General features: G+C 48.4%; 3 protein-coding genes across 5 annotated transcripts; 2 read left to right on the forward strand and 1 right to left on the reverse strand.

The window, feature by feature from the left end:
- Positions 1–920: 920 nt before the first annotated feature.
- jmjd6 (jumonji domain containing 6, arginine demethylase and lysine hydroxylase) lies at positions 921–9732 on the reverse strand. Of its 3 annotated transcripts, none has more exons than XM_086185360.1 (7): positions 9600–9732; positions 8269–8409; positions 6292–6680; positions 5092–5378; positions 4005–4140; positions 3751–3889; positions 921–3058 (listed from the first exon to the last, which is right to left on the reverse strand). In XM_086185360.1, exons 2-7 carry the CDS (start codon positions 8395–8397, stop codon positions 2927–2929), a joined length of 1212 nt encoding a protein of 403 aa, XP_086041486.1. In that variant the 5' UTR covers positions 8398–8409; positions 9600–9732; the 3' UTR covers positions 921–2926. The 3 variants fall into 3 exon arrangements, with proteins under 3 accessions (XP_086041486.1, XP_086041485.1, XP_086041484.1); XM_086185359.1 differs by having other exon boundaries at positions 9460–9619; XM_086185358.1 differs by lacking the exon at positions 9600–9732 and having other exon boundaries at positions 8269–8731.
- mettl23 (methyltransferase 23, arginine) lies at positions 8877–10970 on the forward strand. Its single transcript, XM_086185370.1, has 5 exons — positions 8877–9140; positions 9484–9588; positions 9661–9898; positions 10487–10571; positions 10791–10970. Exons 1-5 carry the CDS (start codon positions 9030–9032, stop codon positions 10963–10965), a joined length of 714 nt encoding a protein of 237 aa, XP_086041496.1. The 5' UTR covers positions 8877–9029; the 3' UTR covers positions 10966–10970.
- Positions 10971–12367: 1397 nt separating this feature from the next.
- casc3 (casc3 exon junction complex subunit) lies at positions 12368–21776 on the forward strand. The gene is made up of 12 exons (XM_086185348.1): positions 12368–12578; positions 13496–13520; positions 13697–13752; positions 13898–14101; positions 14183–14331; positions 15327–15500; positions 16131–17038; positions 17605–17778; positions 18443–18541; positions 18632–18798; positions 19364–19572; positions 19956–21776. Exons 1-11 carry the CDS (start codon positions 12393–12395, stop codon positions 19508–19510), a joined length of 2289 nt encoding a protein of 762 aa, XP_086041474.1. The 5' UTR covers positions 12368–12392; the 3' UTR covers positions 19511–19572; positions 19956–21776.
- Positions 21777–22286: the final 510 nt, after the last annotated feature.

The following is a 22286-nucleotide window of genomic DNA, read 5'->3' on the forward strand; positions in this document are numbered from 1 at the left end:
CCAACGCAAGAACTCAAGTTTGCTTGAACGAATCAGTTTGATTCTAATCTGAAACAGTTGAAATCCAGCCAAACCACTTGCTGTTGTAGAGGCAGAGCTCAGGAATGAAACACAGTATGACAGAGGGGTTTTTCTAGAACTGAGAATTATCTTAACATTTAACAAACACTTCATTTCAATCATGCTTCTTAATTAAGTTACTTCACGTAAGAAAAAATTCCTCGCAATAAATGTGCTTGCAATCATTTCATGGCCCATTACAAGACACTCACGGCCCACCCATGGGCCCCAACCTAGTGGTTGTGAAACACTGACCACATCACATCAAGACACGCCCATTTTCAGTACACTTGGTTGTGATTGGCTGCTTTTCTTTATCTTCACCTGGTCATTCCCACAGAAACTGAGGTGAGTCCATTTTCTCCAGGCATGACCGCTACGGAACACGAGGCCGTCCTCAACAGGGTCAGGGAACACAAGCGTGGAAACACCGTCACCCCACAACAGGCGGACGCAGCCTCAGCATTCACCCTGCAGGTCAGCTTGGTCAGCTCTGGAATCCTGCTGAAACTCTTCTGGTAGACATTGGAACTGTTCTGGTCCGGTCGTAGTCCCAGCATTCCCAGCATATTGTCCTGTGTTGCTGCTTGTTCTTCAGATCACACCAGCATACTGACGACATTTTTTGAAAGCTCGACTTAGAAAAAGTTACTTTATTAATCACTTAGACAAATGTTTAATTACTCCCAGTCTTAAAAGCAATGAGGCTTTTGTCCTCATCCTGTCCATAATCATTTCTAGATCATCACCTGTTTGTCTGGAATGACTGGCAGGTGGTGGAGACAGCGTCAAATCAAAGTTGGTTCCAAATCAAGTCGGAGATGAAAGAATGACGAGACGAGGATCTTCTGAATCATAGAAAAGATTTTATTGATCAACAAAAAGAGCTTCAATCCCATCAGTCAGCGGGAGACGTGAGGAGGCTCCCTCAGCATCCGTCTCCTCCAGGACCAGAGGCGAGGACGAGGGCGTGGAAGGCACCGTGTGACCCACCGCTGACCAACGACCGGCGCCGTTAAAACCGTCCACAACAGATAAAAACACAGAAACACGACACTTGGACTCACTAATTATAGGCACTTTAGTCGCAGCAACGTGAACGCGCTGATTAAAGGATCTCGATTCTCCGGCCAATACAAGAATCACGAGTTCTGAAAAAGACTGATTCGTGGTTTGAAGCCAAAACATCAAATATTCGTTTCTCCAGCTTCTCCCATTCACAAACATCTCGCGACTTCCTGCGGTCAGAGATGCTGACATGTTGAAGGGTCGGTTCTCTGCTAACCAAACCACCACCTACTAATGTTCTTCCACATCGTTCAAAGATATTCTGTTTCCTGTCACGGAGGGCAAACGGAACGTTGGCGATGCTGACGACCGGTTTTCAAAACTGGTGCTGATGATCCTTTTCTGACGATTTGTTTCTGGTGCGTGTCGTCAGAGCGGCACCAGACTCGTCCTGGTAAACCAGGGATGAGTTCTCCGCAGCAGCCGGACAGAAGCGTAACCTCAAACACCATCTGCTGTTGTTGGCAATGCAGCGCCCCCTACTGTCTTATCAAGAAAACCAGAGCAAATCAGCTGTCGAGCAACAAGCAGCAGAAGAAGACAGGAAACTTTCATGAAACTGAGAACAGTGAACGCAACTGAAGCAGCTTGTTCCTGCTGAAGGCCAATCAGCTGATCACTAGCGCCACAGCCACGGGTGGAGACTCCTGATCAAACAGACCCTTCATAACGTTCGTCACCGGAAATCGTCAGGTTTAATCAGCCAGGAGTCGTTAGCGCCGCCTCCAGGCTCCGGATCTCTTGACTCTGGGTCTTCTGACATGAAAGTAAACTGATCGTCAATCGTGGCGATTCACACATCTCCAGCAGACTCTTGGTTTAAATGATTCTAAATACCAAGTCTCCGCCCGGAGGTGCGATGAGGTGAATATCTGCTAATAAACCAGCGATGAGGAACTGCCTTCCCTCAGGAGAATCCAACTGGAGGAACCAGGACCAGCATTCCTTGTTCCCCTGACAGTTAAAGCTGTGTTTGTGGTTGGGGTGAACTGAAATATCACCCATAGTCGTGAGCCAGGGGGTCATGATAGTCAGGGGCGTTTAGGGAGCTGAGAACATCAAACTTCCCTGTTAAGAGCTCTAACAGAACAACAACAGGACGTTAGCTAACCCAAAGCTAGCTTGTGGCAGCCAACAGGGAACGGCCCGAAACAAAACTTGGCCTTCAAACCTCCCAGCATCCTCGCCGGCTCATCACACTTTGACTGCTGTTTTTACTCTTTAGAGAACTTTTGATTTTTTCACTTCAGTTGCTCACAAACGCACCATGATAACAAAACTCTTTTGTTCTGTTAGCAACTAAGCTAATTAGCTTTTCAGTTAGCAGCCAATTAGAAGACAGGAAACAGGAAGCAGCACGGCATGACAGTGACTGACGAGTGTCACCAAGATCCGATTTTGCTGAGTCACTGCGATGCGCTGTGGCACTGATCAACCGTTAGTGTCAGTTTGTTAGTTCAGGTTTGTTCTGGTTCAGGTGTCTGGTCCTGGTCCTCCAGGTCCCACCAGCTCACATCGGAGAGCAGCTTGAGCGTTTTAAAGCCCAATGGTCCGTGGACCTCGATGGACCACCAGTGAGGCGTTAGATTCACAGTCGCGTCCCACAACAGAAGCAACGCAGACAAACATATCGATGGGTGTTGAAAGCACAGTGGTGTCGTCTCTCCGGCTGACTCACGTCCCAGCGGATCCTCCCTCCATTTCTCACCGTTCACAAGTGTTTCTACGCTCACCACCAAGCTGCAGGAGATCAGAGGAAGTGCTGCTGGCGGTGGGCGGGCTGGATGGAGGCCAGAGGTCACCGCGACGAGCTCCTCTCCTTGCTGACGCAGTCGTCCTGGGTCCGGGTGTCTCCGTTGGCTGTCATGCTGCAGGTTCGTCTCTTCTTCCTGCGGTGTGTCATGGCGTCGCCCTCGGAGCTTGACTCGGCCTGCAGGGAACATGCGAGATCGAGTTAAAGCCATGAAGACGCCTGTTAGTGGGAGGCTGACGGGGACTCGTACAGACGCGACGCAGCACCGAAGACCACCTGATCCCACAGACAGCAGGAGGACAACACGTCCACTCCCATCAGTGGTTTCGTGTTCACCTGATACCGTAGCGAGCATCGGATCGCTAACACAAAGAGACGCGTGGCGCTCGTGTCAGCACCCACGTTGCAGCGTGACTGTGTATTGCTTTTCCCTCTAAGTGCATCGCATGTTTGAAGGTTGTGTTGATGACAGTGGCTCTGTTCTGGGCAAAGGTTTCTCTGATGTCACGGCGGGCTGGTATGATCTCCACAGTTAATTTGGATCAGTCATGGTTACACACGCGTGACATCATCGCAAACAGGCCAGCATGTTCAACCAGCACCAGCTACCGAACCGACCCGTGAGTGTTAGCTCCCGTTTTGACCCGTCTGCTGCTGCCGTGACAATCTTCAGGCTCCAGAGCTGTGAATGTTGAAAAAGTTTCCAGAGGACAGGAAGTTTGTGAGGTTGTGCATGAGGTTAAAACTCTGCTGCCTTCATTCAGTAAACAACTTCCCACAGCTCAGAGGCTAATCGGATGATTGATTGCCATCTCTAATGTCCTCTGAAGTGACAGAGACACAACTGTTTGTGTGTGTGCGATGCATACATCAGAGTCGGAGTCAGAGGAGCTGGAGGAAGAGGAGGATGATGAGTCACTGGAGCTGTCAGACGCGATGCCCGTTGATTCCTGCAGGTCCACTTTGTCAGCCAGCGCCGCCAAATCAGGACGCTCCTGCTTCAAAATACTGAGACGACCAAGAGTCAGAAGTTACTAACCTCCTGACACACACACACACACACACACACACACACACACACACACACACACGCACACACACACTAGATTGTGTTGATTCTTACCGATACCACTTCCTGGAGAGTTTAGGTCGGCCGCGGACGGTTTTGTGCCACACAATGGGGAAGTTTGTCGTACTGGCAAAGTTCTGAGTGACGGCGATGGCCGTGTCCAGGTTGAGGACCACATGCCACCATCCACCTGAGGACACACAGCTGGTTACCAATGACACCAGGAAGACAAGCCAGTTGTTCTAGAAACCAGCAAACCCTAAGGATGTTAGCTACATTTCTACCAAAGAGGTTGGGCAAACCTGTTGGTCATGTGCTGCCCCCTGCTGGTTTTACTTTATAAATATAGTCTGCCATTTCAAGTGAAGTTTGATGATGGACTTTTTAAAAGCAACCTCTTACGTTTTGTTTGAAGTTCATTAAAAATGTTTTGAGAAATTAAAACACTTTGTATCGCTCAATTCAGACGTCCTTCCGTGGTTCAGAAATATTTCACTCTGACACAAGCCTCACAAGGGGTCTTCCATCTAGGACATGAGGCCGTCTAGATCCACGCCAGCCAGGCCGTCTCCCGTCTTTACCAGCCTTCGGCCTCTGCAAGTCTGACTTTTCTTTTGTCTGTGGCGTCAATAAGTCAAGTAAAGTCTACATCCCGTAGCTGTTACATGAATTCAGGTCACATCCGCCTTCCTCCGTGTTGAGACGCGTGTGCACGCGCACACAGAGACACACACGCACACACACACACGCACGCACGCGCACACACAGACACACACGCACACACACACGCACGCGCACACACAGACACACACACGCACGCGCACACACAGACACACACACGCACGCGCACACACAGACGCCTCCAAGGTAACGTGGAGAAACGAGGATCGACTCATTAGTATCTAACTGATTTATATTGGAGATTCGCGTCTGCTGGACCCTAGCAGCTCCAGCTAACGTTGGCTGCTACCAGCACGACACACCTAGCACACACTGGACCAGTTGCACTGTGGGTGCTGTCAGGACCAGAGGACTGTCCTGTGTTTTGACTCACAGGAGAGTGACGCTGGTATTGGCCTGATATCCAGATACCTGAACCATGAAGAATCACCAGTGACGTGAGTGAAACCGCTTCACTCACCAGGCACAAAGACGGTCTCGCCCGGTTTTTGGAGGATTTCCAGTGGTCTGAACTCTGAAGACCAGCTGGGCTGCTGGGTTCGGGGATAGACCACGTTGAACCAGGTGATAGCCTCGTCCTGCTGGTTACCCCCATCCTCCCGGGTCACCTTGATCAGCTCACGGGGGGTGTTGGTGGGGAACAGGCACCATCTCTTGTGGCCCTGCACCAGGGCGTTCCAGGCACTGGTGCCCAGTGGGTCAATATGGATGCCAGTGCCAGAACGAGCCGGGCCCATCACAAACCACCTGAGGAGGAGTTCAGGAGAACCGACGCGTGTCTATTTTTAGTAACTGACAGCATGACAATCAAAATCATTTAGCTGGAAACTGAACGATGCTCTAAGAAGGTGTACATGCGCCGTGTGCCACCGTCATCTGTCACCAGCAGCAGGCCGGCAGCAATAATATGATTTTCAACAAACTGAAAACGTTTATGTAAGACATCAACACTTATTGGGCTTCATTCATGACAAGTTCTAATGCACAAATATGATCCGTTTTAGTCCTAAATTTGGCCTCGTAGACAGGAAGTGAGGCCTAATGGCTATTTGCAACTCCTCCTCCTGACATCTATTGTGTACCTCTTGTAACCACTCATCACCCAGACTTGCAAAGACTTAAATTTTTCAAGAGAAACAATAGATGAACAATGAACAAGGTCCATTATTTTTATGAATATTCAATGATTTCCTGCTCTGCTCCTGCTGGCTGGCAGTAGCCTGTCTCAGCCATGTTGTATCAACGAGGACCTGACAGATTCATCCTCCAGGATCAGTGGATGCGATCTCTTCTTTACTTGAGGTGAACCAGTGTGGTTCCATCGGACATGATATCTTGACATTGTTTGTCCAGCAGAGTGCGCTGTGCTCCAGTGCTGCATAAACAGTACTTACAGTTACAGTAAAACTGTTCAGCCACCAATCATCTGTGTTTGATTAGTATTTGAAAAATTGTTCAAATATTCTCTCTCCCTCAGTAAATGTGCAGTATCAGTTTACTTCAACGGTTCTGGTGAGTGAGGAAAAGCTGTTAAACTGATATCTGAGACTGTAATGTCTACAAACAGGAACAGGAAGTGATGAAATGGATCAGCAGCTCATCAGCAGACGACTACGGAGTGAAAGGAACGCACACGTAATCAAACAGAGGAAGGTCAAACCTGTACGGGGGTCTGCGCTTCTCCCCTGCAAACTGAAACAGGTCGTCCCTGAAGAAGACGGGCACGTGGTAGTCCTCCAGCAGCTTCCTCCGCTTGGCATGTTCACCGTAGCTGCTGTCGAAGATGTAGAGCGGGCTGTCGTCCCTGGTCGATTCCAGGTACTCCACGTAGTATTTCATCTTCATCTTCACCGAGTAGCCGTCGTTGTCCTCCCCACACTTGAACTTCTGGTTGCGGTACTTGCGTTTGAGGCGCTCCAGAGTCCATTTCTCTCGTGCGGGCCAGGACTCCTGGCAATTCAGCAGGACCACTGGCTTGTAGGGTCTCTCAAAGCGCTCGATGAATTCCTCCGGACTGAGATGAGCAGCATCCACGCGCTCAACGTTGTCCTGCAACAACAAAGATTACTGCAGAGTCACCAAGTGCACTGGGCTACGGCTACTTCCTGCTGCTCATGTTTGTAGGACACAAATGTCTTCTGTCACAGGCGTTGGGGGGAAGCTTTGACTCATAAGAATGGCTCCAATGTGCCTCAGGGCGACTGCAGCCAGAGCTCCACCTGCACTTGCCACGTGCTCCAAATACAGGTTTATGTTGTCTGAAACAGAGAGTTGGGAGGGAAACTGGAAAACCAAAATCCAAACAACCTGTCAACCATGTTGTCAACATGGACGTCTGAGTGGCGTTTGATCACTAACGCAATTCTCTGTTAACAGGATTTCAGCAGGGTCCTTGAAGGCAACCAGCGCTCTGGTCAACACTCAGTACGACAGCCCTTGTCTGATCATGTGACACCATGTTGCAGTGGAAACATGGAAAACATTTTCAAAGATGCCCAGTTTGACGAAGAAATCTTTCCGGCAGTGAAAAGACTTTTGGTTTAATCAATAAGAATTCTAATGTTCATGTAGGAGCTTTGTTGCTGCCACAAGTTCAATAAAGTTCAACCCTTGTCAGGACAGAGACGCCCATCTGGGTCCAGGATGACTTGAGCCACGTTAAATATCGACGACCACGAAGCAAAATATTCACCTATAAATGTCGATGCCTGTCAACACCTTCTTCCCACTCAGACCTCACTGTCCTTGTAAAGCACTCCGCCTCACACTCCTGCACTTCATATGCTTTCTAAGTATTCTATTTTTAACTGCATTCTTTCCTTCAGACAGTTCCTTTTCCATCTTATGACACAATTCCATTGCATTTTAGTCCATCTTGTCCCATCATTTATCCTTGTTTTTATGGTCTGTGTTCAGATGAAGCACGCCCTGCTGCAACTGTCTCACTGTGTTATCAAGTGATTATCCAAATACAAGTGTACTGTAATAACAGTCACATTACATAGAATTACTACCAAGGTTCATAAGTTGCCTTTTCGTGTTCTGTGTACTCATCACAAACGAGAATGAACACACATGTCCGAACCAACCCAAGTCCGGAACCAAAACCGCAAGTTTTGAGGTTTGGGAACGAAATAAACACTGGATGAAGTAATCTAAGATTAATCTCTGTAACTGATCAGCTATAGTAACTGGATCAAATATATTTTAATATCACTACAAGTATTAGTACAAGTTTCCATGACTTTCTAGAAAACTTTACAGTATAAGTGTATATTATCCAAGAATGTTTCCAGGCCTGGGAGTTTCGGGTTTTTAAATTCCATGACTTCCAGGTTCTTAATAAGTATATTGACCGTATTTTTGTTCGCGGTCTTGTTTTATTCCAGAATTTTTAAGTGCAGAGCTCCGGCGTGACAGTTGTAGCATTTCACGACAGAATCTAAACCAGGTTCCGAGGACGGAACCAGGCTTCCGAACAGAATCCAAACCCAATCCAGTTTGAGAATTCGGACAAAATTGGGCACATGCCACGATCTGAGTGTCTACGTGACAATCTGCACTGCTCTCGAGAGCCCCTTAGCTGCAGTTAGCTTCTGTTAGCTTCGCTTCGACGCTACATTGACAGTTCACTTACCTTCACAGTGCAGTGGGACAGGTCGAACGCCTCGTGATAGCCGTGCTTTATCCAGTCCAGTGAGTCCTTTAGCTCGGGTCTGGCGCTCCGTTTCGCCTCTTTAATCCTCTTCTTACTCTTGTGGTTCATTCCTCCTCACAGCTTTAGAGAGAAAACGCGTGTTATCGCTACGCACAGCTACCGAGCTAGCCCCTGGTGCTAACACGAACACACGCACACACTCGCCTGCTCGGATACCCGGCGAGTCTAGCTGTGCTCTTGTAGCATTCACACGTTAATTACTGGACTAAGACAACAGGAAACACTGGTGGTGTGGTGCGTGAAACATCCGTTCTGGTCGATACCCACAAATGTGAGAGCAGTTTTGACTCTGTCTGGACGATACACTTAAATTAAAGGGCAGCAACCGAGTTAGCTAACTGGAAAGAGACACAATGCCTTCGTGAGTAGTGACGTCGGCTGCGCCCGCCCCTAGTGCAGCGATTGGCCACTCATTGGTCACAAGGTCCACACAAGAATGACGACTATTGGCTAGAATGTAGAGAGAGCCTTCCCGCCAGGCGTATGAAAAGATTTGATTGGCTGACATGCGTCAGTCTGATGTTTTTGTGAGAAGCGGAAATAGCATCGGAAATACCAGAAACGAAGCTGGTACTTTGAAAATAATATCAATTAAACTGTTTCAAGTGAGTTTTCACTCGCAGAGCTGGGTTGGCGGAGCTGAAACAGCAGCTGACGATGCAGTTGGATGATTTTAGAAGATGACGATGGACCGCCGCGGAGAAGAATCTCCGAGAATAGCTTACAAAGTTTTCACGTTTGAAGAAGGCAAGAAAAACACGGAGGAATCTCTTTCTGTCTCCATACCCGAGGTCTGTCAAAGATGTTTGATACCTGATGGTTTTCTGTCTGTGTCAGTTGACCCGCCCGCTGAAATGACAGGCAAGCTATAAAATATGTCAATGTAAGTTACCAGGGTTCATAAATGATATACACCTTCAGGTAATAGAATATGATACACTCATCTCCTCAGTTTGGTATTTACCAGGGGTGAAAGTGGTTGAAACGTCTGAAAGGATTTTGACAGCTCCCTTCCCCTCCTTTTTTCCCCCGGCTCACTTTCACCCCTGGTATTTACCCAACACATAGTTTACTATTCATTCAAATCAAATCTCAGTTTCCAGAGCTGACCTGACTGGCCTGTAACTCCTCCAGGTTCTTGACCCTCAGTATGGCATGTACGTGTGGCCGTGTGCTGTGGTGCTGGCGCAGTATCTGTGGACACGGAGAGACCACCTGAAGGACAAGACGGTGCTGGAGGTGAGACCCACCTGTGCGGCCATCTTGATCAACTGCTGAACTGCAACAACATGGCGTTTGTTTCCTCCCCAGCTCGGAGCAGGTGTGAGTCTTCCAGGTGTGGTGGCTGCCAGGTGCGGTGCCAAGGTGATCCTGTCTGACAGCGCCAACACGCCCCTGTGTCTGGAGAACTGTAGACGCAGTTGTGAAGCCAATGGCCTCCATGATGTAGTCACGCTGGGTCTCACCTGGGGCGAAGTCTCCCCTGACCTCATCATGCTTCCCAAGGTGGACATCATCCTGGGATCAGATGTTTTCTATGAGCCAGAAGGTAAAGACATCAGATCCATCAATTAGCTTAAATGTTATCATTGTCTATCGTCCACTGAGCCAGATGAGAAGATAGAGACCCTCCTTTGGGGATCTTAGACCTGTGCTCGTTAGCTTAGCCCAATGGCTGGTAGTGGGTTGGAAGTGTTAGCATCAGCTAGCTCAGGTCCAGTATCTAGCTCCATGTCTGATTCCAACATTACAATGTCTCCTCATTTTGAATTATTTTTCCTCATCATATTAATTGATTTCATCAAAATGCTGTTTTGGAGGGAAGTCAGTTTGGTAATTTTTCAATTGTTATATTTGCTAACCATTCCAACCCACTACCATACATTGTAACAAGCTAGCGTCATCATGTCCAGCCATGCTTTTGAAGCTGGAATGGAGGGAAACCGGGTCCTCAATGACTCAGGTTCAACATGTTCAGGGGATGCAGTTTGCAACTTGGCCGCCAGATGTCAGTAGATAATAGCTGGACAAGTTGGGGATGGACAGAAGAGGGCGGAGCCTGTGACGGCAGGACCATCACATGACTCTACAGGGCTCATGACCACATAAGTGACAGACATTGTCTCACTTGTTGCAGATTTCGAAGACATCCTGGTGACGGTTGCTTTTCTTCTAAGAAAAAACCCCACTGCTCAGTTTTGGACGACTTACCAAGAACGAAGGTATGCCTGCAGCCTGGGGCATCCTGGGAAATCATGCGGTTTCTGTTGATTTGACTCAAGCACGAGACATGAAAGATGAAATGCCATTCAAAGCTGTTGAGGCAGTTGATCGAGAATATGACTCAGTGTTTGTATAACTGTTGAATAATGTCTTTAATTGTTCTTTAGTTGCTCGGTGGTGCAGGTGTTGCGCTCTGATATCGTCTCCTGGTGTTTCAGTGCTGACTGGTCCATCGACGCGCTGCTCCATCGATGGAAACTAAACTGTGTCGACATTCAGCTGGAAACATTTGATGCTGATAAATCTGAGTTGGCTGGATCGACGCTTCCAGGCCGCCACAACATCCAGATGATGATGATCACTCTGAAGACGGAGGACACGGGGAACTCCTGATGGCTTTGGTTTGCCAACTTATCTCCTCGGTTCAGCGCGTGTGTGTCTGTCCTGAGGGGGAAACACCAAAGACACGATAGTCCTGTCGGTGTCAGCCGTGACCCCTGGAGGACTAAAACTGTTCTGATTATCAATCAATACTTGATTTGGTTAAGAGATACTAAAGAACCAACTGCAGAAGTAAAACCCTGGGATAAATGTATTCATTGATTTGAAAATAAAATGCACAGAAAAATAGAAAATAAATGAATTTCACCTTTTTGAAATTGATTAGGCCACTTTTGTAATTTATTTATTTATTATTTTCTCTTTATATCAGAATTTGTTGGTTCATCAATTTGTATTTAATTGCACAACAGGTTCCTGCTTACTGACTCCAGAACAGTAGGTGGCGGTACGCTCATAAAAGTTGGTTTTGAAAGTTGCCACAAAAAAAAAAACATAAGAAGGCAGAATTTTACCCATCATGCATTGCTTCATTATCATTTCATTATTTGAATAACATTCAATTTACAAACATCATCATAATGCATGAAGAACCTCTCAGAGCATCAGGGAGTGAGGGGCATAAACGAATGCCACGATTGTTTCATATTAAAACCATAAATTATAAGTGTTGATTAAATAAGTGAACTCCAAATAAATGCGTTGTGTTCAGGTTATTTGTGAGGTCTGTATATTTGAGACATACTTGGGGTTAAGTTCAAGGATTTGCTGGATATCTGAATGTTTCTCAGGAAGTTAATCACAGGGGGTGGAGTCCAACCGGCCTGTGGATGAGGAATCTGGCTAGAATGAGTGAGTAACTTTGAATGTAACTCCAGAAATAAAACTATTTAATCCCAAAACAGGCATAATTGTGTTTCTGCCTCATTTCTGTCTAATCAGACTCAAGCGTTTGGGGCTGAGAGATGTGCCTCTTCAAAATTCGACCGATGGATCTCGAGACCAAAGTCCTTGGACGCTGCCAGCTCAGAGAGAGCCGCCCTCAAGGAAAATATTGATACATAACATAACAATACACCAGAATATAACTCACGACCAACACAAGGCTGTCGGACACATGGTTAAAGTCACAGGAGAGGAAGAAGACGGACAGATCCTACTCTGACAGTCAGTCAGCAGCGTGGAGGACAGTGGGAGAGAGGCCAAAGCTCTGGTCAAGAACCACCAGGGAGGGAAGTGTCAGTGTGGACAAGCAGGGACAGTGAAACACGAAGAGAGGACGAAGCTGGACTGGCCTTTAATACGCTGCTTTGAGTCAGAAGGCCAGGAAGAGCTGCGGGCATTCCTCCACTCCGCCGGCGTGTATAACGCAGAGGTGCCGCAATGTGTTCACTCGGACTGAGGAGGGCAGCAATACGTCATCCCTGTGTCTAGACTTCCATACCAAAGAAGAAGAAGAAGAAGAAGATTCCAGTCCTAAGATGGCGGACCGGCGGCGTAGGAGGAGGCGCGCGTCCCAGGACAGCGAGGACGACGACGAGTCCGGTTCGGGTTCGGACAGCGGGGGGTCGGGGTCTCCGTCGACCAAGAGTCGAGGGAGGGAACCTGAACCGGTGGAGGCTACGGCGGACCGTGTCGAAGCGAAGAACGACGTGGAGTCCGAGTGTGTGAGTACCGCTAGCTAACTCCGGGAGCTAAAGTAAGCGCGCCCTCCTGGAAGCTCCGTTCCCCGGCTGGGGGAAAACGTCGTCTCCATTATTACGTTTATGAGGAGAGGGAGGTCAGAGGTGATTAACCTGGTCTTCTATACTTAAATAAACGAGCGTTGGTCAGCGTGAGCCATTTAGGTTAACATTAGCTCTCTGGGTGTTAGCAGCGTCTGAGCCGGCAATGTGTTCATTATGAGCTGCTAATGTGGCATTAAAACATCCGTTTGTGTCGCCATGATGTCGCAGGTGTGAATTGAACTGTTGTGTTTGGTCCTCGGCGTGAAACCCAGACATGAAGGCGCCAGTCGGGGAGCGTTTACTGCAGCTGCAGGCGAAGCCGTAGCACCGGTTCCTCTGTTCATCACGTTTTTTCGCTTTCTTTGTGTGTTTGAAATAATTATAACATAGACATGTTGTCCAGTGAGCCTGGTGCGCGTGTGTGTCAATCAGGAGACGGTAATGGATGTGTGTGTCCGTGGCTCAGCAGCCAGCGAGGCCCCGCTGATGCCAGCACACGTTCACTTCACCGACACACACGGAACTGGAGGAATGTCGGATGTCCCTTTCGTGTAGATGTCAATCAATGGCAGGAGTGGAAGTGACGTGGTCAGCCAGGCACCGTTTGGAGCGGAATGTTTGTTGGGTGTTACCAATGAGTGAATGTCACGTGTTTATCCCTCCAGCAGGGTGAGGACTGAACAGTTTGTACCACTGAGGAGATGTTAGTGGTTCCTCACTTGTTCTTGTTGGACCACTGTTAGAACGGCTGTTCTGAGTTCTGTCTTCGAGTGTTCAGGTCTCCTGGATCACTGCAGTTGATGTGTTCGTTCACATGGAGTTCAGTCTAACTTTCTACCGCTCTGGTGTCTTTGCAGGAAAGCGAGGATGGCGTAGGAGAAGGTAAGACACAACAACCCTTCATTAGCGACATCCTGGCAGTTAGCATTGATCAGCTGACATCAGTCAGATTTGAGGATAATGGTGATGATCTGAAATCTCAGCCACTAAAATATAAGTTATAATTATCGTCTGAGAGAAGAATTCAAGTGAAGTTATCTGTCCTTTCGTCCGTCCAGCTGTCCTCTCTGACTACGACAGTGCAGATCCAGAGGAAAATGGCTCCCACTCAGAGGTAAAACCAGCTGCTGAGTAGCTCTGACATTTATTTTCAGTGACAACTGGAAAAGTTTGTTCTTTATTCTTTTGTCTGAACCTCTGGACAAGTTCAGCAGCTTGTTCTGAAAAACTAAACTTCCTGTTCCCCTGGGTTCTCACAGGGAGCTGAGGAAGAGGAGGAGGCAGAGCAGTACAGTGATGAAGATGGACCTGCAGAAACCAGTGAGCCCAAGCCGTCCCTTGCTGACCACCCGACGCCAGGGGAGGAAGAGGAAGAGGTGGAAGTAGGAGGGCGGAGTAAAGAGGAGAGCAAGACTGAGGACAAGGGGAACTTAGCTGGAGAGAGGCAGAGTGGTGACGGACAGGTGAGGCCGCTTTTCACCTGGTGTGTGATGACGTCACTGTCGGACTGACTTCAGCTGATAGACCTCGTCCTCCATCTGCAGGAGTCCACAGACGACCCTGAAATGAAGGCAGGAGGAAAACCTGGACAGCAGCTTGATGACGACGAAGATCGCAAGAATCCCGCCTACATCCCCCGAAAGGGTTTGTTCTTTGAACACGACGTCCGAGGGCACACCCAGGAGGAGGAGAGGTAGTGATGTCGCTTCTCGTGGCAGTGATTATCATCATGACCAACTAATCTTTTGTCTGATCATTTAGGAGAAAAGAACGCGTTTTATTGTGTCTAAAATGCCCGATGACCCGAACATGACAACTTAAGTCCACGCTGTAGGAAACTACTGAGCTGAGTATGACGGTGCTACGATATAAGAAATTGTTGAAAAATCTCAACAGGCTCATTTTCAATACTGACAACAACACAGACCTGCGTTCTGGGAAACTGGTGGATTGCAGTGTGTAGTAGGCAGCACTAGAGGGCAGGCAAGTGCTGTGTGATCAGTCGGTGTGACCAGCATACACAGCATGTAGCTCATCAGAGGAGGACGTGAGCAGCGCAAGCAGCTCTGGGAATACAGCGACAAGAGGACTCATAAAAATAAATACATGTGACTGTTCCTGATGGGGATCATTCTGGCTTCAGTCCAGACGGCGGCTGTGAGCCAGCCAGCATGGAGGAAGCTGTGTGCCATTTGCCATAAAATGTTTGTGGCAAAAGACTGAGGAGACGGGTCCACCGTGCTCCTGCCGCACCACTGTTTACCCCGTCAGTGCAGCAGAACTTTGCCCAGGCAGCCTGTCAATTACGTTTTGCCTGTTTTTCATAAACTAGCTCAGATTCTGTTGATGTGGTCGTCTTTGGTGTTTCCATCATGTTAACGTAGCGTTCGTGGTTGCATTTTGTTCTTTTCTGGCCCTTTTTAGTGGGTGTCAGGTGTCTTCACACGGGGTTTGATTTTGAAAATCAACTGAATTTACGATGCCTTTCACGTGGGGGCTTCCTGTCAGGTGTGATCCACTCTGTGGGAATTGATAAGCAGGCTAACGTGTCAAACCTCCCTCACTCTGCACAAACGGTGTCACATAGAGTAAAATGTTAGGAGCCTATGATGGCATGAAAAACAGATACCGCCTAAGCCTGGAATCAACCTTTGCCGACACCGTGTCTCCCTGTCTGTGTTCATGCAGGCCGAAGGGCCGAAATAGGAAGCTGTGGAAGGATGAGGGTCGCTGGGAGCATGACAAGTTTAGGGAGGAGGAGCAGGCGCCAAAGAGCCGCGAGGAGCTTATCGCCATTTACGGTTACGACATTCGGAATGGCAGCAGCCACGGAGAGCGACCATACAGGCAGCGCAGGCCCCGGTGAGTCACACTTCCATTGGTCATTCAAGTCTACTAGTAATGTGAATTATTTAATCAGTCAGAAACATTGAAGGTGGTTTGTTAGAGGCGGAGTCAATCTGATTCACGGGAGGCGTTTCCTTGAGTGGCCACTCAAGATGCCGAAAAAGACTCCATCCTGATTTTTTAAGTGACTTTAAAGGAACAAAAATGTTTTGGCAACAGTGATAAGAATTATTGGAAATTTTATCTGTCTTGTCAGGCCGGATCCTGGGTAAGTGACCTGATCTCGCCTTCAAAATAAAAGCAGCAATACTTTATCATTGTGGTTTTGTCAGAGGTCTAACAATTCTGCCACGAACCTGCTATCAGCTAAAGTGATGTCGGCCTGTGCTCTGTTTGTGTGACAATCTCCCCTCTCCTGTGTTTACTGACATTGTGGTTGTGGAATATTTCTGAGCACATAAAGAATCCATTAAGACTTTTTTTTAAGCAGAATGATCGAGTTTTTTTGATTTGAAAATGTTGTCTTCTCATTAACACCGAATAGCAGAGAGACTAAATTATCCCAACATGTTAATGCCGAATCCTCCCCGTCTCGTCGTGTAGCTGCTGAGGTTAATCTGAGTTGTGACGTCTGTGTCCCTGCAGGCAGAATCTGTCTCCCAGCCGAGACAAACGCTGGAGGGATGGTGAGCGACCGGTTCGGTCCTGGCAGAGCAGTGGAGGAGGAGGTCTGAACCGAGGAGCTGCCCCTACTCCTTCATCTACTCACCCTTCTTCCTCATCACCCTCTCGCCCGCTTTCATCCACACAGCGTAGCAGCAACCCCCCAAGACCACCAGCATCCCGCAGCAGACCATCCCATCAGAGTCAGATGCACCTCCCACATCAGGCCCAGTATAGGAATAATGAATCAAACGTACCCCACATGCACCCCCGGGAACGTCAGGGTCCCAAAGCTCAGTCAGAGTTTGCAGGCGACAGGGGAGTGGTCAGCAGGGGAGGGCGTGGTGTTGGTGGAAGAGGGGGTCCTTCTGTGGTCATCGAGGACAGTGCTGTCAGCCAAGGTGGTGTTGGGGAAGATGACCAGGCCTTAAGTGCCATAACAGTGGCAGCATCGTCACAGCCGGGCGGTTATAGGTCCACGTCTCCGAGACGACAGCAGCAAGAACATCGAGGGAGCGCCGACAGATCTGCATCTGGATTGACCGCCCCCTCCAGTTCTGGCTCGCCTCAGACATCAGCGGTGACCAATAGGGAAGCTTCGCCTCCCACTGAGCGGCCGGTGGAACGTAAATCCTACTCGCTGGCTCGCAGGACTCGATCTCGGCCTGCAGACCTGGGCAGCAAACAGCCTTCCATGGAAGAGTCTGCAGCTGGGGGCATCGCCTCCTCTCCCAGCAGCATCGGGGGGAAGAGCTGGGCAGCAGGGGAGGGTCAGAGCCAAGCGGGAGGAGCGTTGACAGAGCTGGATCAGGAAGTGGCTAGACTCAGTTTGGTGACCGGGCAGAGCTGGAGCCCAAGTCCCACCTCCTACATTCGCTCAGAGATGAGAGGTGAGTGTAAATGCACCCGTCTCCTTTTTACTCACTTCTTGTTTTTTCAGGAAACTTTCTTAAGAAATGCCCTGAGAGCCACTGTTGAAGTCAGGGTCATTGCTCCTCTGGTGCTGGACGTGTTTGTCTACTAACTCAACTTCTAGTATTACTAGACGACTGTTTGGATCATTGGCTTCTGTCAGCCAGTTAGCAGATTGTGTGGCTTTCACTGGTTGCAGTAGCTGGTGTTTGTGGCTTGATAGGGAAAGACTTTGGCTATTGGCCAAATTCGTTCTTTTAAATATCTGTTATTAGCCCAGAGCTTTACAATGTTGCTTTCCTCCTCGCCGTTGTCATTGAATTAGTTATCCCTGAAACCTCATATCAAAGTTACCGAGAGTGTTTGAAAGTGAAGGATTCATGCCTTTTGCCATAGCAGCAGTAGAGATGTTGCTGCTCTTGATTTGTGTTGCCGTCAGCGTCACAGCATATCTGCTGGTGAGTGTGGCGCCGTCGCACTTGAACCCTCGGGATCTGAGTCACATTTGGAGTGGTTCACGTCAACCTGATATCTGTGTGTGCAGGCCTCCCCAACACCATGCATATCCCCAGCGGCCCGCCTCAGTTCTCAAGCATGGAGGAGATGGGCGTCGGCTCCAATCGGGCCAAACGCTACTCCTCGCAACGCCAGAGGGCTGTGCCCGAGCCAGCACCCCCCCTGCACCTGGGAGTGATGGAGGGACACTACTACGAGCCCAGTAAGACGACATGAAACCCGGAAACAGTCGTAGAGTCAGACAGCGAAATGATGAAGGGTGATGTGGAACTCGGTGTCCGCTTTGGAGAATGTTTATCACGATCCTCTTGATGTTCGTATTTTTGTGTGCGCTGTGAGGCCCAAGTCTCCTCTTCTGTCGTGTCTGTAGAACCAAATTATGTGCGGTGAGCCGGAGCCCTCTCCTCCTGAATACATCAACCTCTGTATTTGATACCTGCCATGTTTGACATGAAAATCCTGCTTTATGACATCAAGTATTAAGAGAGGAGGTGAAACAGTGGAGACGCGTGCAGCTTCAGTCAGGGTTTTGCTTCCTCCTCTTCACCAGCAGACGTCAGGAAAAACAGCTCTTACATAACTGAAAGAATCAGGTCATTTATGAAGGTAACAATGTTGCTGCGTTCCAGCTCCTCCACTGACGACCTCTGCTTTTCTTTTTGGTACTTTATCCAAATGTCTGAGGTTTTCAGACAAAAACGCGTTTCCTGACATCCCCTGAAAGGGATTCTTCTATCACCGTTCGTTGTGACAAACCGAAGCATTGGTTTTGTCTGGAGACCCAAGTCCCTACTTCCTCCTGATGCAAAGGTGTTTGATAAGCCTTGATCCCCTTGATTGATCTGATCCGCCTGTGTGTCTGTCAGTGTCGTATCAGGGACCAATCTATGCCCATGGGGACGGTCCCACCCCCATCCCACCGCAAGGAATGTTGGTCCAGCCAGAGATGCACATCCCACATCCGGGTCAGTGGTTGAGTCTTCATGTGCTTGAAGGGTAAACTGATGTCATAAATGTCATAATTACGATTTTAAACTCCGTTACCTTCTCTGCAGGTCTTCATCCCCACCAATCAGGCGGCCCGATTGCTAACCCCACCCTCTACGGAGGCCCACCTGTATCTCTGTCTCCAGGGCAACCACAGCAACTGTTGCCACCACCATTTTATCCTCCACCAGGGGTTATGACCTTCCCTTACCCCACCATGTACCCTAACCCCCAGGTATGCTCTCACTGAGCTCAGTCGGGGTGGAAGAGCTATTTTCTGGAAGTGGTCCAGTTGAGTCCGCGTCAGTCCTTCAGTTGATGTGGGTCAGAACACCCAGCTTGTTTTAGCTGGTTTGGCTCCATAATTGCTTTGTTTGAATTGAACTTGTTGAAGCCTGCAGGAGAGCGAATGGTCGTTGTGTGCTGGTCACCACTGTCACTCTAAACTAGGCTGGTGTCCCTGTTGACTGCAGTTGAGCTTGTGCAGTACTCCAGTCCAACAGTAGCAGGCAGTAGCGTCTCACCTCAGCCTGTAGAAAAGCATGAGAAGAGTCTGACCAGTCACAGCTCTGGACTCAGTGTCGTCGTAATGTCTGTCAGTTCAAGAGACGACAAATCGACAGCTAAACCAAGTAGGTTTGATCCCCTCGTCCCCGCCTCACTCCACCTGGCTGGTTTCTCTCCAGGTCGGTGGAGGCGAATACAGCTGGAGGTGCAAGTGACGCATGGGACTCTGAATCACGTCACCCAGAAACTTACCTGGAGGTGTGTGTGTGTGTGTGTGTGTGTGTGTGTTCCAGGGTCAGTCCCAGGTCACCTATGGGGGTGTGACCTACTACGACACAGTGCAGCAGCAAGCCCAGCCCAAGCCTTCACCCCCCCGCCGGACCTCGCAGCCCGTCACCATCAAGCCCCCCCCTCCGGAGGTGCCCTTTGCCTCAGAGTGACCCTGCCCCTCACCCCCTCCCCACCACCTTGTCTAAGTCCCACTCTGAGCCCGAAACTTCAGGTGAAGAAATGGTCGTTATGGTTACCAGGCTTCAGTCTCGCACAACAATAAACAAATAACTGCTTAAAAGTCACTGAAGAATGCGATTGATTCACTTTTGTCAGTAATGGTTGTTAATGGCATCATAACAGTGCCTTTAAACGCCTGAGAGGAAACTCTTAAAGAAACCAAGTCTTAGTCTCACTTCCTGTTGATGTGTCTGTTAAAGACGCTAACAGACAGCTAATGTTAGCCAGCTGCTGTTTCACTTGATAAACTAACAGCTGTTTAGTAGATAAATCATAACTTTAGTTTTGATTATCAGTTCTTTCTTGATAAATCCATTGGACTGGAAGTTACCATGTGATTTGAGAACACGTGTGTGCTTGCGTGTGTGTGTTTAGGAGCAGGTGGAGGGTCGGTGGGAGCTGCGATTGTCATCAACGTCCTCCAGCGTGACCGTTGGAACAACTCAGGCTGGCGGAGGGAGGCAGGTGACCTTCGGCATCACTGCTGGAACACGACTTGTTCTTTTCTTTTTCAAATCTGGTGGCGTCTGGTGGCTCGGCCAGGTCGACAGACTCCGAGGTCACAGGTTCCCCTGCTGGCTCGCTCAGTCAGAACGAATCTGAAGAGGTTCTAAAGACTTCACCATCCGCCGCAGGACTGACGAGTTCAAACCCTTTAGATCAACTGTGATGCTTTCAACCAGAGTCGGACGTTCCCATCACGCAGACCAACTCTGAGCGGTCGGAGACTCAAGGACCGATGAGCGAGTCCAGTTGAAGGGTTTTTTGTTTCATTTCATGATGACATTTGTCTCAAGTTCTGGAACCTGCAGCCAACAGAACACATGGATTTTTTATTTTTATTATTATTATTTTCTTGGTCCAGTTATTTTGTTTTTACATCAGACTTATTTTTGTTTGTAGGAAAATGTGCGTTCATCTGCTGCAGTTATTGTTGCTAGGGAACATGGAGGCTCACTAAGACTAGTTGTGAAGTGTGTACGTAGATAGACTGCTACTTGTACGCTGACCCGGTGCTTCCTGTAAACCTCTGTGATGTCACAGCGTTTTAGGACGTCCTTTAGCTCCCCCATCTGTGCCTGCTTGTTTTAGTTTCCTCATCGTCATCGTTAGCATCCTGCTCGTTACTTTGAAAGACTCAATTGTCGTCTTTAGTCGGGTTCATCTCTACATTCTTAACTCTTTAATTTCAGAAGATGAGGCACCACACAAAGAACCGCGACTAACGAACTACGTAGTTTTTATTTCATTATTAGTCTTTCAAATACCAGAAATAGTGGGATATTCTGCGACCGCGTCCCAGAGACTCAAGTCCCTCCAGATGAGAAGGGTGCCGATGCACACGGGTGTATATTTGTGTTCTGCACAAGAGTTTAAAAGTCGAAGTTTGATGCAAATTAGTGACACAAGTCACCATGGTGATGTCAAACGAGGCTCCATCTCGTTGGATTTCAGATGACAACCGACCAGACTCTGTTCAGTTTCCCAAGCAGTTTTACAAAAGAACAAATCTTTGATTGTTCAGAGGCAAAAGAACCAAATCCCCATCTATTAAGATAACCTGTCCAATGTTGTGGGCTGGACTATCAGCTGCGATGAGACCTGGCGGGAAAGGTGCTCCCACGTGTTGGCCCTCGTCAGTGAGGCATGACCAGAAGACGCTGCGCAGGTGACGGGGCTTCTGGGGAATGTGGTTGTAGACGGCAGTCTTGATGTGAGCAGCGGTCTGATCATCAGTATGATTTCCTTTTGTTTCCCAGCCGCAGATTTTTTTTTTTTCCCTCCTGAAAAGTTAGATAACAAACAAAATTTGCACAAAAAAGCCTGCCAGGAGCTGCTGGCAGAGGAGGCGGAGTTTATGGTGGCTGTACATAGATATGGACGTGTATATAGAGGCTGGAACAGATCAAATAGAGCAGATTCTAATTCTACTGGTCGGCTTCTGTTTCAGACGCATCGGCAGGGACCTCGAATGTTAATGATGGAGTTCATTTAGCGAGGAGTAATGACGGAAGCTTGGGTTTATTTTCTATTTGTAACTTTTTGAATTGTCACTCTGTTTAATTTCCTGTTTTGTTTTTTTAATGAATGGTGATCGCAGGAGTGTTTTGTTTGTTCACTGAGAAACCACTTGATCAGCTGTTTGTTTCTTTGTCCTCTTGAACTCACCCACCAATAAAAACGAGCATTTTCTGAGCTTAATTTTTTACTCTGCATTCATTTGTCCTGCTGTTTCACTTTGAACTCAAACGCCTTGTGGTTCGATGTTCACGCCACATGACTGAGTGATGACAGAACCGTGATGTCACGCTAAGCACAAGAAGGAATTTCTGTTCAAAAGTGGACAGAGAAGTAACATGGCGGTGAGCTGTGTGCTGGAAACCGAGGTGTTGATCATAAATGTTCTAAAAATGAGCTGCTCGCATCAGAGTGGCGTGCGGAGACGGCTCGCTACGTCTCTAGCCAGTAAACACCGGACTGGAGGATGCTGGAGATGCAGCTCTACATCCGATCCACAAGTAAACACCAGACTGGTGGAGATTCTTAAAAACCTGGGTTGCTAACAAGAGTCCAGAGCCTACAGAGGTCGTGTAGGTCATTAAAGGTCATCAGGGGGAACACAAGAAGCCTGAAGCTCAGTGGTGGTGACCTTGAAGTCATGTGACCCTGGTGTCGGCCAACATCTTTATTCATCAAACCCAAATG

This window comes from Aulostomus chinensis, chromosome 18, assembly GCF_037954235.1.
Source record: "Aulostomus chinensis isolate RoL2024-O1b breed Wild chromosome 18, RoL_Achi_v1.0, whole genome shotgun sequence".
NCBI classification, from domain to species: Eukaryota; Metazoa; Chordata; class Actinopteri; order Syngnathiformes; family Aulostomidae; genus Aulostomus; species Aulostomus chinensis.

Excerpts from the sequence above, each read along its gene's own strand:
- casc3 (XM_086185348.1), top strand. The coding sequence starts at position 12,393 with ATGGCGGACCGGCGGCGTAGGAGGAGGCGCGCGTCCCAGGACAGCGAG. Across the intron at positions 14,332-15,326 it reads CACACCCAGGAGGAGGAGAG|GCCGAAGGGCCGAAATAGGA; the intron begins GTAGTGATGTCG and ends GTGTTCATGCAG. Across the intron at positions 15,501-16,130 it reads TACAGGCAGCGCAGGCCCCG|GCAGAATCTGTCTCCCAGCC; the intron begins GTGAGTCACACT and ends GTGTCCCTGCAG.
- jmjd6 (XM_086185360.1), bottom strand. The coding sequence starts at position 8,397 with ATGAACCACAAGAGTAAGAAGAGGATTAAAGAGGCGAAACGGAGCGCC. Across the intron at positions 6,681-8,268 it reads TGTCCCACTGCACTGTGAAG|GACAACGTTGAGCGCGTGGA; the intron begins GTAAGTGAACTG and ends TTGTTGTTGCAG. Across the intron at positions 3,059-3,750 it reads CCTCTGACTCCGACTCTGAT|GCCGAGTCAAGCTCCGAGGG; the intron begins GTATGCATCGCA and ends TGTTCCCTGCAG.
- mettl23 (XM_086185370.1), top strand. The coding sequence starts at position 9,030 with ATGACGATGGACCGCCGCGGAGAAGAATCTCCGAGAATAGCTTACAAA. Across the intron at positions 9,589-9,660 it reads AGGACAAGACGGTGCTGGAG|CTCGGAGCAGGTGTGAGTCT; the intron begins GTGAGACCCACC and ends TTTCCTCCCCAG. Across the intron at positions 9,899-10,486 it reads TGTTTTCTATGAGCCAGAAG|ATTTCGAAGACATCCTGGTG; the intron begins GTAAAGACATCA and ends CACTTGTTGCAG.